This window comes from Nannobrachium achirus, assembly GCF_963921795.1.
Source record: "Nannobrachium achirus genome assembly, chromosome: 12".
NCBI lineage: Eukaryota > Metazoa > Chordata > Actinopteri > Myctophiformes > Myctophidae > Nannobrachium > Nannobrachium achirus.
In genome coordinates, this window is record NC_137832.1 from 44,671,147 (window position 1) to 44,683,871 (window position 12,725).

Genomic DNA, 12,725 nt, shown 5'->3' on the forward strand with positions numbered 1-12,725 from the left:
ATTGAATGTGAGTTTTTGCGATTCCCATTATAAGTCAATGGGGAAAATTAATTCACTAATAAATTAATATCAATTAAACTATAGAACCTTTCTCTTAGAAAATAGCCCACGATTCCCGAGTAAGCCGGTCGATTTGACATATGGCGCGAGTGTGTGGTGGCAAAACTGTGGGACTAGTGGCGTGCCGAAGTTTAGGAAGTTCAGGCTACATACACACACACAGACACACAGACCCACACAGCCACGTATAGGGAGCCTGTGCTTCACACAGCTCCAAAAAGTAGAGGGCTCAAGAACAGATCCCTGGGGGACTGTACTCAATATGGAAAGAAAGAAGTCCCTGGAGATTAATTAATTAGAAATGTAAAACTCAAGTCAGTTCCTGACTTGCCTACGTAATAGAAATACCAAGTCAAATAGGACCCTGGCCAAACACTGAGTAGCGAGTGTGAGAAAAAGACGAACGTAGCGAATCAGTAGGGATTCCAGCGTTTTAATGACTCTGAACAAAATCTAAACAAATGAATGACAACTGTGACCTCTAAAAATGTAATTTATTGACCAAAAGAAAAAAGGTTTTTGTTTATGTGCAATATATGGCCAAAACTGAGTAGACAATTACATGTTTAGACAGGTATGGACTTAACAAATGTACAGTATATGTCATCAGATCAGCTATGTTGTATGACATGGCTAGTAGTTGTGAATAATCCCACCTGATGACATTAAAGCCCATTAAAAATCAATGGGATACATTCTATTCAGCCATTATTATCTTCAAATCATAAAGTATTTCTTCCTTTTTACTTTTTTAATATTGCTGCAAATGAAGGAGTTCAGGCTCTCTTTTTTTAAAGACACATATTATACAAAACTATGTACAAAATTACTTTGTAAAAGAAAACAATGCTAAAGTTCAGTGCACTCATATCATACTGTACATTACCACAATGTATTCAACTGCCAGGCAGCCTCTGTGTTAAGGCAGCCTTAACACAGAGGCTTTTTTTACCATAAAACAATTCAAGAAAATATACAATTTCTCAAAAAAAAAAAAAAGAAAAAAAAAAATCTTTCTATAGGTAGACAGCCAACACGATAAAGATACTTTTTTTCCCTTTGTTAGAACAGGAGTATATTACAAACAAAGATACCTTTTTTCCCTTGGTTAGAACAGGAGTATATTACAAACACAATAAACACAAGCCAGTAAAAAAGGAAGAAAAAAAAAGCATGAGAGTGCATGTCTGAAACCAACCACTCCACTTTAAACGCATACAAACATAGAATCCCAGATAATCAGGTGTATGCACTATCAGGGCAGGGAAAAGAAAAATAAACTTCCAAGTGGTTGAGGGGAGTGAGGCCTGACTCTGTAGTTCTCGTTAAGACTGACTTATAACTGGTTCTGCACATTGGTGCAAAACCAAAATAGCTAAATGGATTTTTTTTGGTGTGTGACATGGTGCAAAATTAAGTATACCACCAAACCCTCTAATCAAGTGGTTCCCAAACCTTTTAGCTCATGACCCAAAGGAGAAATTAGACATTTGCCTGGGACCCAAACTATTGAAAACGGCAGATCTACAAGCTCTTTTGAGTGAGCCTGTAGATCGGCTATGTTCACTACTTCTATAACATTTGTGTTCTAATTTATGGAATTTCTTAGATTTTCTTTGTTTTCTTCATGAAAAATTTAGCTTTTTTGGGGTAATGTTTTTTGAAAATGTTTTGAAATAATAAAAACAAAACTTAAGAAGCCAATAATTAAGAGACCCATACAAATTTGTCCGCAACCCACAAATGGGTCCCGACCCACTGTTTTGGAAACTAATGCTCTAATCTAATCCTCGTCGTTGGTAAATAGCTGTACATGCACCTTGTCTTTCAGGGCTTGGTTCTCCATGTAGACGTACATGGGAGTGCCATGGATGGATGGGCTACTAGCTCCTCCCGCCTCCCCATCCCTGTCCTCCTCCTGCTCCTCCTGGACCATGAGGTCATTGTAGGAGGCCACACAGACATCGTGGTCTTGGAGGGAGGCCGGGTAGCGAAGAGAGCCCCCCTCGATTCTTACAGAGCGCCTCACGGGAGTGATGAAGCGCACCTCCTGGCCATTGACCCGCACCGGCTCCCTCTGTTTGCGACTGCAGGCAGAGCAAGACAAAATGAATTATAATAGTTCACATGCAAATATTTCCGTCTTTCGTTGAAACATTTGGGTAACGGTCATTGTGTATAACAATGCATGTACAATTATTTGGTTTGTGTTATAACCTATTTAAGACGGACCCTGGAAATGTGATTAATTATACATTTACATTTTTGAATGACAACTTTGGAGAAAGTAAATAGGAAATCTACTTCACATACTGTATAAGAGTAGCATAACCACAATGCCTACATTACTGAGAAGGTGACACCATCAATCTTCACTGAATTACTCTGCTATGCAATATTAGTGTCGCTGTTCAGTTTCACATGGTTCACCTCTGGGGGATTTAACCACTTAACCCTTTATGCACATCATTGACCCAGGTCCCCCAGGGTTCTATATTTGGCCCCTGCTTATTTCTCTCCAAAACACACAGATAGACTATCTACGTGTTTACGTGTAGCATTGTTAGCTTGTAGATCTGCTATGTTCACTGAATGTTTATCTAATTCAAATTATGGGGGGATTAAACAGTGATTAAACAGTCATGCAGGAGATTCTTAACACTTGGGATGCCAAAAACGTCAAGGAATGCGATAAGAATTACCGCAATGCAGCGCCATGGCGCCGTTATCATGTCCAGGGACGCGTTAACTGGTTACCATGGTAACCAGGTAAACAGGTGCGGTGGCGGCGGCCGCCACTGGTGAGCGAAAAAAAAAAAACTTTATATCCCATCCCATGATGCATCTCGAAAGCTGCTGCTGCTGACATCCCTTTCCTCATTCACAACCATTCTATCTGGGTTCGGTAAAATGGCTTTTTCTTCCCTTTGTTTTCCCACATCGCTTGTTTGGTCAAGACGGCACCATGTTTCTATGGACTATATCTCATGCATCGCTGCGGTTATATTTTTTCTTCTCCGCGTGAAAGACAAGACGTTGAACAGCCGTGAACGCCGCCGCACAGGAGAGATACATGGCAGCAGTTATGGCAAAACTATGGCAGCCCAAGAGTTAATTGTTCAGGCAGCCTCGTAAAGTCAGCCCAAGGATATTGTCAATGAGCATAGAACAAAATTACTGTACTACTGGATCATCCTTAACCACTTAAATCCTCTATACTCACTGAACTTACTGGTACTGAAAATTGAGGTTGTGAAAGTTTGACTGGCTTTGTGAAGCTACTATACGCATGGAAGGCCTTGAAAGGAGGGTCATTCACATACCTCGGAGTCGGCGTTGATGTGACTTTGTACTTGACCATAGATGAGCTGCTTTTTTCAGAATAGATGCGTGCTCTGACAGGATTTGGGGTAACTGTGGGGGTTACTGCAGCCTCAGAGCAATTCTGCCCCTGTATGGGTGACTCCTCCTGCAGTTCTTGAGGTGTGCATGCGCGACCTGGGCAAAATAATAATAATAAATCAATAAAAAAACAAATCAAATGTTTCAATTAACCATCATAAATTGGCTCTGCTGACAATAGCCCACTCCTGGAAATATACAGTATATGCCGTCAAGGAACATGATTAAGATAAAGGAAGCAGTTTGCATTTCCATTACCAGGATAACAATGCTAATCAAATATGTCATGGTGATCATAGGGATGATCGGCCAATATAGCATGATGAGAGCAATTAAAACATAGAATGATGCACCATGGACTGGGGACATGTAATACTACAGAGTACAGACTTAAAACTAAAACAGGAGAAAGGTGAGGGGATTCTTTGGAAGGCATCAATTCAACTAGTGGACTGGACTACTATACTAACTGTACAGCATGCTCACCTTGAATGTCATCCTTTTTCTTCAAGATATCAAACACGACATCACGCAGCCCGTCCACAGGCTACAACAAGAAAGACAAATCCAGAACATATTGATATGGCTACGATTCCATTATCACCAAATGAACACTATGGGTTTGGTGGTGCATCTGTGACACCATTATGCTTTGGCCTTTACATGTAAACATAAAATAGTGGATACGGTGGATACCTAAAGGGTCCAGACTCCAGACACATTAAAACACATTGTGTGTGTGTTGACTAATAAAACACCTAGGTGCTGTTTGAGATAGTAGACACTACTACTATGCACCTCTATTTGGATGGCAAGGTAACTACACAACCCAAACTAAAGTATTGTGCTTTAAGATGTGTAAAAACGTTTTCAATGTGTTGTTGCCCGATATGAAATACTTTACTGAACACTGCTTTTTGCTTATAGGAGACTTCAATGCAAACTCTGATTAATTCTATTCCATGGGTTTACGGCTAGTTAACAGAGATGAATGACTGATGGGCAGAGCACTGTGGACACTGTCACTTACCTCCAGAACTACACGCACAGCCTCCTCAAACATGGGCAGGACCTCCAGGTTGCCCTGTCGCTCCATCAGGCGGGCCTGACAGATCCAGTACTTGGCAAACTTCTGTGCCATCGCAGGCAACCGAGAGAGGTGTTCCACCACCTGCTCTGGGAGGCAACCCTGCAGGAGCAGACCAACAACACTAAACAAACCTAGAGATAAAACACACCATGCATGTCTCTGAAGAAACTTCTTCAGAATTCACGGAACAAAACAAATTACAATTTAGGGATATTCATAACATTTCACAGACAGGCAGTTTTGCATCATGGCATTGATTTATTATTGTATTATTAACCATGTGAACAATAGCATCCTTATTCTGGACATTTGGTGAAAATAGTAACTACTTTGAACTGCAGTAACTGCCCTAACAGACTAAAGTTGGGTTTTCAAACCCCTGTTTACAGCAATGGATTGCTGTGAAAGAAAATTGATTTATCTTGTAATCTCCAGATCATGTTCTTGTTTAAAACAAGCCATTTTCAACAGACCATAACAAAAGCATGGATGGCCACGGTTATCATTTTTCTTTACCGGGTGAAAGAAAAGACGAATCATCGTCCGTTCCCGGAAGTAATCTGATTACATTTGGACGGTGGTGTGTTGATGGAGCCTCGAAAATAAGGTAAAAACGCTGAAAAAAAAATCTATTTTCAGAATCTACTGAATTAATCATATAAATGGTAAATAGTGCATTTATTTACATAGATTGTGCATTACATTCACAGCCGATCTACATGCCCCCAACGCGAGGCGCTGTGAGCATGTAGATCTGCTATTTTCACAATAGAACCGTTATACTGTATACAGAATGCCTCAACTCTTAGTGCTCGTCAGGGTGGGGGACGGGGTCCCAGTTAAAATATGGTTATTTTGGGGGTCACGGCCTGAAAAGGTTGAGAACCACTGTGTTAAGTTACTGGCACTTGCATGTTATTTGTGAACAGGTTTAAGTACCTCTTCGAGCAGTTTGACACAGTCAGCCAGGGACCTGTCCACAGCACAGATCAGGGCTCGGGTGTCATCGTCATCGTCCATGTTGGTCCAGTAGGGCTGTGGCACCGCCACAGTGTGCCTGACGGGAGGAGGCCTCACCTGCATCGGAGGACGCTTGTAAGAGATGCCCTTAGATTCCCGCCATTCTCTGAGCTTTCGCCTTTAGACCAAACAATAGAGGGAAAAGCTGATAATTAGCATTGAATTCAAAGGTCAAAGACAGGATATTTACAGGTTTCTGCCAACTAATTTGAAGACACTATTAATATGTGTAATTGCTATAAGATAGAGCTATAATAGAGTAACCCAGAAAGAGGGGAAAGTGATAATGTTCTTGCCTCAGACCAAGAGTGATATGTTTGTGATATTTGCCAAAAGACCAATTTATTCCTTTAAATAATTATTAATAATAACCAACATCACGGACAGAACGGCCCATACAGGGAGATATGCAGTGCACGTGTGTCGTGTTTGATACAATGCAAAGGGAACACCGCTCACAGGTGCGATCTTTTTGGTTAGAAAAACTTCCAGAGACAGAGGACCTGGGGCTTTCTTTAGTGCGTTCATTCAGTACCAGTCTCTCCAGCTCTTTAGTAAAGAGAAAACACTTTTTCAGGTGGGTTACACATTTCAACCAATCAGGAGAGAGAAACACACAAAGATTATTTTTCAACTTGTGTTATTACGGTTCCAATTTCCCAGATTGATTGAAATTGGCATCCTGACCTGAAAATATATTTCCTCTGCTGGAGCGATGTGGAGACCTCTGTTATTGAACAAACACTCTATACGAATGATTGCTCTGGGAAATTAAATGTGGGAATATAGAGCTATTTTACACTTAAACAAAATAAATAATATCACATAAAGTCAAACAATACTGACTGTTAAATGTGAACTCTGGCTCTGAGTATTATTTGTGCTTGGCAACAACAGTAATTTGCCATGGACATCCACTCTGTGCACACCACTGTATGATTGTGAGAGGAAACAAACTTACATTCTCTCCTCTTGAGCTGCTGTCAAGTTATGTTTCTCTGTCTGAGGCATAACTGTGGCCTGTGCTCTTGGGGTCTTCGTGTCGGTGGCCCATTGCACCAAACTGAGACTCTTCGCACGCCGAGGCACTGTCTGTGGTACATATGGTACACCAGCTCTCTGTGTACTTGTACACTCCTCTCTCTTGTTATTACTTGCCCCTCCATCCACCCTGTCTTTCTCTGTCAGCTCGGCAGTATGCGTGACCCTCTTTGAAACCGTGTTCTGCCGTTGGCCTCCTGCCTTGGAGGTTCCGCCGGAGCCAACCTTCTGTGATCTGGGATTATTACCTGTCCCTTCAACCCCAGATCTGTGCTCTGAAGCCTTCTTTGATGGTTGAACTGATTTTGCATATTTTGGCACTCTTGCCTTCTGCTCTGGCTTGGCAGGTGCTGTTGTTGTGGGTCTGGTGGACACGCATGTCGCTTTGAATGCTGTAGGAGGTCCCTTCTGCCGCGATTCCTTTGTTGAATCAACAGCACTCTTGTTGTCCGCCCCTCTATACACCTCGTCTTTCTCTTTGAGCTCGGCAGTACGTGTGGTCCTGTTCGACGCGGTGTTCTGCCGCTGGCCTCCTGCCCCAGAGAATCCTCCTGAGCCAACCTTTTGTGGTTGGGCATTACCAGTCCCTCCAACCCCTGATCTGTGCACTGAAGCCTTCTTTGACAACTGAACTGATTTAATGGATTTTGTCTCTGTTTCATTCTGATGTGGCTTGGTGGCTGCTGCTGTGGACCTTGTGGATGTTGCTTTGAATGCCGTAGGAGGTCTATTTTGAAGTGACGGCTTAAGAGATTTGACAGGTGGTTTTGAAATGGTCTTGTTCAGCGTCTTAGTTTTAATGCCAGCAACCGAAGCCCCAGTGGCCGTGGTCCTTGTATGCTTGAGACCAACTGTGAAGGAAACTGGTTTCCCTCGAGCCACGGTGGATTTCTGGGCAACTGATGAGACTAATCTTGTAGTATTATTGGAGTGTCCTCTGTTAGCCGTGGAGCTGGCTGCGAGTTTGGTGGTGGTTGCTGTTGGGATGGTGGTTCTAGGCTGCAGTATTGCAGGAATGAGGCCGGTTCTGGTTTTGGCAAGGGGGCCAAGGCTCATTCTGGAACTGAACGTCACCTGGAGGCCTGATTTGGCTGCACGTGTAGCACGATAACTGGCTCGATAATTTGGCTGTGATGCAGTTGGTTTGGGAATGTTTGAAAGGGACTTGGATGAACTAGGGCGAACAGTTGGTTTAATTCCCATATCAAGCTGCATTTTGGGTTTATTGGTTGCATTAAGGTTGGACTTTAAGGATGCAATAGTGTATTTTCTTGTCTGAGCTGCATTTGCACTCAATCCAAGTATGTTTGTTTTCGAGGGCTGTGAAGCTCCCTTAGTGGTCTGGGGTTGGACTTTTTGGGCATCGTTTCTCATACTGGCTGCATTTGGAGGCTGGTTCTCTTTACTCTTGGCTGACTGTGAATAAAAAGAAAATAACACGTGTCAAGTACATCCATTCACAACACAAGTATGTATTCTGAATGGAAGGTTCTTACAGAGGAGACTACAATGGAAACATTGTTCTTCATGATATACATTGTTCTTCATGATAGAGTTCAATGGGACTAAAGCTTGTGAAATGACTTACAATGTGAGAAAATATGAACCAAATTATTTCTCCCTTCTATAGGAGTAAAAAGCACTGATGTAATCGGTGAGGTGAGAGATGTACACCCCTACAATAATTAAACAGTTATTACAATACTCTCAATAAGGCCATGATTGTTGTACGTCTAAACCGGGTTCATCATGGTGTTCTTTATTATTACATAGTTTTCTAGTCAGAGCCATTCCTTGTGATGTCACCTGTTTATGCCCATATATGGAGATCCCTGCTCTGAGTATCTGACTGTGATGTCACCAGTGATGTGTCAGGGGAACCACAGTATCAGGCGTTATCCCTGCTCTGAGCCTGTGATGTCACAGTGATGTGTCAGGGGAACCACAGTGTCAGGCATGACAGAGATACATGGACAAGATGTGCCGGTTTAACCGGCACATCTTGTGAATACAACAAGAGCATTACACATACGTCAGGCTTTACTGTGGACATGGCAGGCTTCTTAGCTTCCAGCTGTCCACCACGGAGATATGGCCTGAGGAGGTCAATTAAATGAATGTTAGATGTGTGAATGCACAGAGAGGCAAATAGATGTCAATCATCAATACAAAGTTAAGTTACTTTGAGTTGGGCGGTTTCAGCCTCCCCTTCGCTGCCAAGTATTCCATTAACTTCTGCTTCCGTAAATCTGTAACAGACAAAAACATAGACACATTATATACTTAAAACTCTACTTCGTTGCCCGGGATCCCCAGGGGTCTATCCTTAGCCCACCACCTTTTCCCTCTAAACAACAAATCTCTTCTCTGAAAAAAGCAGACCCACACCCCCTAAATAAGAGCTTGTAGATCGGGTATTTACTATTCAATGTACCCCAAGACAAGGGAAGCCAGGGTCCATGTGGATGAAGTTTTCCTATTCACAAGCAGTACATTCCAACTACTCAGTGAGTGAACTCAGTTGCTAAACAAGTGTTGGGATAGTTTTGTAACTAGTCATCATGATTATTGTAGTTTCTGTAACCCCATTTACACCACAGAGTTAGAGACAGTATATGATTTACAGTACACCTGGGATTGAAATGGTGTTTATGTGACCTGACCTTTATACCCTGTATATATTTACCAATAGGATGTGCCATAGCTCTGTTTACACAATGCTGTGTACCCTTTTAAAGTCTATGTGTGTATCCCTTCCAACTGTATATTATGTTTTCTCATGCCAATAAAGCTCCTTTGAATTGAATTGACCTGATCAAATTAAGGTTAAGATTGAACTATGCACTATCCAGGTCCCATTTTAATGGCAGGTTTCTAAATATGTTGAAATAGGCTATTCGATAATGCAAGAAGATGATAGACACTAATCAATACAAAACGATACTTTGTCGTACAGCATTGTCAACACGCGATAACGTTATTGAATGCCAATGTTCACATAATCAGGTGGAGAATTTCACCCATACATGGATGTTGGCCAGTGTGGCCATATACTCAACTCAAACATATCAGATTCAGAACAGAACGGGTTAGATGATCATCAATAAATGGTTGTTACACCTAACTTAAGTTTGACGTATCTCATTGGACGCATACCATATCAATGCACGTAATAGTGTGGTGATAATGATCACCACCAGTGATGTTAACCACACCATTAATGTTAACATAAAGCTAACCAGCTTAGCTTAGCCAGCTAGCCTCCGACTGGCTACCTTTTCTGCAAAGTTCCGGAACCTGCGGCTCCGTCACGGTCTCCCCCTCGTCCATGATCGCTAGAATCCAATGTTTTCCTCTCTTTCGCTGATCAGAGGCAACTAAAACGGTTAATAGCTGTCGTTAGCTCTCGCGGTGGTTTAGTTATGTTGGTTGAATGTTAACGGTCACTGTACTGTTTTGTTTACACTCTCTAACATACCATGCGCATTACAAGCCAAAGCCAAGCCTCCGCTGTGAATGGTTTTGAAACGGCCGGTTAAAGCGTTCCTCTCCTGCCATTGGTGTGTTTGAATATTCGAAAAGCCATTCAGACTGGAGTTTGTTTGTGATCTGCTGCAGGGCTCCAGTCTATCCCATGGCCCGGAGGCACGGGCGTGATATGAATGGCTAGTTTAAACCAATCACCTAGCCGCCATCCAGTCTATGGGATGATGGGGTAAACCTCGGCACCTGTCGAATATGGAAAGCTAAATCTGCCAAATATGGAAATAAATAAAAAGGGGGTTCTTTCCGAATTATTTATTAAATAAAATATATATTTTAATTTATTGTATTCAAATATTCTCAAATACTGATTGAAATTGATTGATTGATTGATTGATTGATTGATTGATTGATTGAAGTATTTATTGGACGTTTTGCATAGGAAAATGTACCGTTTTATGACAGTACAGTTCAGTTGATACAAGGTCAACTAAAAGGAAACTTTGGTAAAGGCAAATCTTATGAGATCCTTCTCTTAATAATCATATTGAATGACAGTTGACAGACGGATAGAACACAATACTATGCAGTAGATATTTATCAGAAAAACACTTAACAAAAGATATTATGTATAAAAAAAGAAAAACAGTGCCAAATAAAAGTTATTTACAATAGGATGGTAGTAAGCCACTACAGGACTATGCACAGGAAGGATTGGTTAATTATTGCATATTTGTTGCACTTGTAATCCATGAGAATAACATGGTCTAGTTAGTGAGCAAATAGGCCTACATAGAGCCTACATTCATGTCATGAATATCATTTAAATTAGTACAGTGAAATATCACTTGCTCAGTAGTACAGTAGGCTACACAATGGATGCTCATAGAACAATTAGCGCAATAGAGACACCTTGTGGTGAACTTTGACAAAGTCAATACACCCAGTGTTACAGGCTGTACTCAGTACATGCACGACAACACAATATTTTAAAACCTTAAAACTAGTTATTTTCTCTTAGACATTGTGATCGCTCATAGAACAATAAACACAATGAAGACACCCTGTGGTGACCTTTAACAAAATCAATACACAGAATGTTTGTACTCGGTACATAACATATTTTACACTTGTTGCAATGGGCCTTTTTTTCTTCTTGTGAGACTGGGCCGCCCCCAACTCTGATCCACGATGGTAAAGGTTTGGTAATGGTAGCGGCCAGAGCTCTGTTGGCACATGTCCACTGGCATATTGTCCTGGTCGGCCGTGCTGATGTACCAGTCAGGGAATTGAGCAGACATGAGGGTGCTGCCAACTGTGTCCTGTCTGAAGAAGAGAAACCGCACCATGTCACTGTTCTGGTTTATCCTCCTCAGCTGTTCCTTGTCCTCCAGCTCCTGTGTAAGGAAGAAACCAAAGTCAATGACCAGTGCGTTCATTCTTATATCGAACAAGTCATTTTGCGCTATAGTGAATGTAGTATAGCTTACTCTGGTCACCCAGGACTATAATTGAGAACTGGACTGCGTATTACCTCTAGATGCAGGGTAGGTTTGCCATCATCTATTGCACAGGAAAGGTAGAGGTTTGTGCCATTGATAGCCAGGGTCACAGGGTGGTCATTGGTCCGAGGGGGAATGTAGTTGGTGATGATGAGATATGCTGATGTGAGAACAGGTTAAGTGTAGCAAAGTTCAATCTAAACCTTTAGGGAAACTATACAATCCTTGTTTATCAGGTTCAAAACCTTCCGGTTAATTACAAAAAATGCTGTTCACTGTTCTGGACACATGAAGCTTACCTATGCGATCGGCTTGACCACCCTTCAGCAACACAGCATGGAGCTCCATTGTTTCTTTCACCAGCTCAAAATCTCTCTTCCTCTGGTCTGTCACCCTGTACTCTTTTCCCTTTGACTTTCTGAAGTCACCATTCTCAATGTCTTCTGGTGGGTTAAAAAAGGACAGGGAAGCTCTCAAACCAGTCGAGAATTCTGTTTCAGTCAGGAACACTCGCGTCATAAGGTTTAACCATGCACCCCACCCCCCTCCAAAACAGGACAATGAATCAGTTTAACTTGAGCCATGCAAAACTTGAAACCCATTTAACCATTAACCATGCAACATTGGATGCTTTTCTCTGTTTTTAAGGTGAGCAAAACTTAAGATAAATCCTTAAAGGTCAGCCTTCACAAAAGCTGACACAAAGAGATGACATCCTTGTGGCTTCGCATGTGTGTGTGCCCCATGTGCCCAATATGCCTGCTTACCTTCATTGGCGCTCTCCTCTGAGTCCTCTGTCATGTCATCTCGAAACTCAGTGCTGCAGGTGAACTCTGACTTTAGCCCCTCTATTGCGACAACAAGGTTGACAACAGGACTCATGGTCAGAGGATGATGGAATATTTCCAAGTCCAGGCCCTGGGGCATCTTGCCGCTCCACATCTTGCTGTCAGAGGTGATCTGAGAACATATATTTGGGCAAACTTTGGTTAAGCATTTTTACATGACACCAATTTGGGTGAAATTGTGCTCACAGGTGTAGAGGAGAGGAGGGGAATACTCTACTCACCTCCATCAGGTTGCACTGAGATTCAAATGCCATGAGTGGGGAGATCTGTGCACAATGG

The 12,725-nt window shown here is 42.0% G+C and overlaps 2 protein-coding genes across 2 annotated transcripts; both read right to left on the reverse strand.

Moving 5' to 3' along the window:
- Nucleotides 1–1,843: 1,843 nt before the first annotated feature.
- Nucleotides 1,844–9,944, reverse strand: ckap2l (cytoskeleton associated protein 2-like; the record flags this gene model as incomplete). Its single annotated transcript, XM_080738661.1, has 8 exons — nucleotides 9,889–9,944; nucleotides 8,796–8,862; nucleotides 8,658–8,709; nucleotides 6,534–7,174; nucleotides 5,492–5,690; nucleotides 4,493–4,651; nucleotides 3,933–4,009; nucleotides 1,844–2,147 (listed from the first exon to the last, which is right to left on the reverse strand). Exons 1-8 carry the CDS (start codon nucleotides 9,941–9,943, stop codon nucleotides 1,844–1,846), a joined length of 1,554 nt encoding a protein of 517 aa, XP_080594787.1. The 5' UTR covers nucleotide 9,944.
- A 1,276-nt stretch (nucleotides 9,945–11,220) lies between these two features.
- On the reverse strand, nucleotides 11,221–12,700 carry LOC308295612 (interleukin-1 beta-like; the record flags this gene model as incomplete). Its single annotated transcript, XM_080738662.1, has 5 exons — nucleotides 11,221–11,493; nucleotides 11,631–11,758; nucleotides 11,898–12,041; nucleotides 12,366–12,558; nucleotides 12,668–12,700. The coding sequence occupies 5 exons, from the start codon at nucleotides 12,698–12,700 to the stop codon at nucleotides 11,221–11,223; spliced, it is 771 nt and encodes a 256-aa protein (XP_080594788.1).
- Between the last annotated feature and the right edge of the window lie 25 nt (nucleotides 12,701–12,725).